General features: G+C 32.6%; 1 protein-coding gene across 1 annotated transcript in view; it reads left to right on the forward strand.

Annotated features, from left to right (window-relative positions):
- LOC122248747 (target of EGR1 protein 1) overlaps window positions 1-2,500 on the forward strand; it is a 14,647-nt gene that overhangs the window by 460 nt on the left and 11,687 nt on the right. Inside the window, exons 3-5 of the mRNA XM_086536201.1 lie at window positions 1,553-1,715; window positions 2,067-2,245; window positions 2,450-2,500. The exon at window positions 2,450-2,500 is cut by the window's right edge and continues 203 nt beyond it. Coding sequence (XP_086392327.1) covers window positions 1,553-1,715; window positions 2,067-2,245; window positions 2,450-2,500 — 393 coding nt within the window. The remainder of the gene's footprint in view (window positions 1-1,552; window positions 1,716-2,066; window positions 2,246-2,449) is intronic.

Here is a 2,500-nt window from a genome sequence, read left to right on the forward strand (position 1 = left end):
ACATCAGAGAATTTGCCCCAGCACACCAGAAATTTCTAGTGTTAAACTGATCACAGGAGAAAGGAACTAGTACAAAAGTAAAAGTTTTCTTAAAGATTTGCACTAATGTGTTTAGCAGTAATCTTATTTATTTTTTCATACATATGTTTATATACAACAGTTCACCTGCATAATAGCTATTATAGCTACTTGTTATGTATTCATATTTAATTTTTCACCAATGATAATACAATTCAAAAGATTATCCTGTTGTTACAATTACTCTATATTAACCCATCCACGACGGGGGAATTCTAGCCTTGAATATCCCAATGCCGGGGCGTTCGAATTATTAGGCCTAAATCAATTGAATGGCTGGCACAATACTGTGCCGCCCGGCCACTGGGCTTTTGAATGCGCGGTACAGTACTGTACCACCCGTCCAGTGTGGGTTAAGTGCTGTTATCATTCAAACAGGATATGCTGTGCTAACTTCAATTGTTTCTTGTTAGCTTATAAATTATTTTCTATGCTTTGTCAAGTATATAACACTGAAGTACAATAATTTAGCTGCAGAATACAATTTAAAGGAATGTAATAACCATTGTAACAACTTGGATAATGATCCTTTAGTATGGACCAGAGTGGCTAGAATTTATTGTGTACTGTCAGGTATTATGATGTCCTTTAATAGAAATTACTTTATTGTAGTGTTTACAACTACAACTAAAAAGAACAAATTCATCATCAAATAAGAAACCAGTCCAAACTATGTCATGCCAGAATATATGTGATGGAGGTTTGCTTGCCCTTCCATGAACACCATAGACATGGAGGCAACAGTGATCAGTTGCTGATGCATCACTTTCATGGAAACAGCCATCAGTTGAAGGTCTAGAAGCTTTCATGGAACTTTGATATACATCTTCAATTAAGAATGTCACAAGAGATGTAGTTGTTGGATAGATGAAAAGGTTATCATTGAATATTAATACCTTTTTATAATATGTAGCTCTTTTTACCAGATACCTTTCGAGTATGCTGGTGCTGTATTTCTGAGGGGGTTGGTCTCCAGTGCTTTAGTGACACCAACATATTGATAAAATTTGCATATAACAACCAGCTTCAAAATATTAAATTCTGAGTCTAAGCTATATTCCATTCTGGATTGTAACTAATGAAGGGGTATATCTGTAATTCTAGATTGAAGTTTATGACATCTTTTGATATATATTACTCATTAGTACAGTCTCTCCCCAAAGTTTGATGTGATTTTTCTGTAATGTTAATGGATTTCCAGGTTTTTTAATGAATAATTACATTGCATAAGCAGACAGTCTAGTAGATTCATTCTTTGGCATTAACCTTAATGTTAACAATCTTGTGTCTTTGTCTGGGGTCTGAACATACAAACAGATTACATTACAGATTGGGAACAAGGTAGTTGATGGATTTCAAGATAGATACCCTCATGCATGTACTTACAATGAAGTACAGACATTATTTTACTGTCTGAGTAATTACTTTGCAAAGAAACTGAAGTATTTTTTAAAAGTTCTTTAATTTATTTCAGGAACTCAGTGGTCTTGGACAACGAAAGAAGATAAATTATCCAGAGATAGATTTTCGCTATCAATATATGGCTGAAGTAGCACGCACATATGCAATTGTGTCTTTGGGTTTATCTTGTTTTACCTGCAAGTCAGTGAGCAACCTGAAAATAGAGAATAAAGAAGGTATTTATTGTTTATAGTTTTGCTATTTGTTAATTTAGCAATTTTTGTTGTTTGATACTTTGTTTCCAATTAAAACATCATGCCACAGGTTATGAATTTTGTTTTCATGGATATGAAAAAATGTTTTTTTATATACTACTTACTTACTTACTTTGTATCATGAATAATGGTCAACTTATAGTAGAAATATATTTATATATAAATAAAACCTATTCATTATCTTTTGCATGCCAGTTGATCTTATTTTGCTCTTGGGTAGATGTGTTTCATTAAAGGTTAATGCATGCAAAGAAGATAAAAATAAAAGGAACTAAATAGTCATGTCTGTTAACATTTATGCTTTATTTACAGGTGGATGTGGACAAGTCCTTAGCCATAACTATCTAGTGCAGACTTTTAATTTCATCACATTATGTTCTGATGACTTTACTGTAGAGTGCAATTCCTTCAAATTTCTTGAAAGACATGGCTTTGATTTCAACAAGTTGTATGCCAAAGGATTGCAGTATTACAAAGGAAACAATAGAGAGGTATTTAGAACTTTGTTATTTTTGTATTGTATATGAGCCTAATACTGGTATCTGTTTATCTTAAGTTAAAAAATGATATTGCACTGCACAACTACTATTAGATCATGCATGGGTATAATTTCAGCATGCTACTTTTTCATCATTAGTTGATCTTTATATTACTTATCAAGAATCAAAGGTCTTCAACATTTTCTATTTTTTCAGAAAGAGGAGAATCCAAATATTCGTCACGTATTGTCAACCATACTGGAGCAG

The sequence above is a fragment of the Penaeus japonicus genome, unplaced genomic scaffold, assembly GCF_977035675.1.
Source record: "Penaeus japonicus unplaced genomic scaffold, GWHDUDI00000001_assembly GWHDUDI00000004, whole genome shotgun sequence".
Taxonomy (NCBI): Eukaryota; Metazoa; Arthropoda; class Malacostraca; order Decapoda; family Penaeidae; genus Penaeus; species Penaeus japonicus.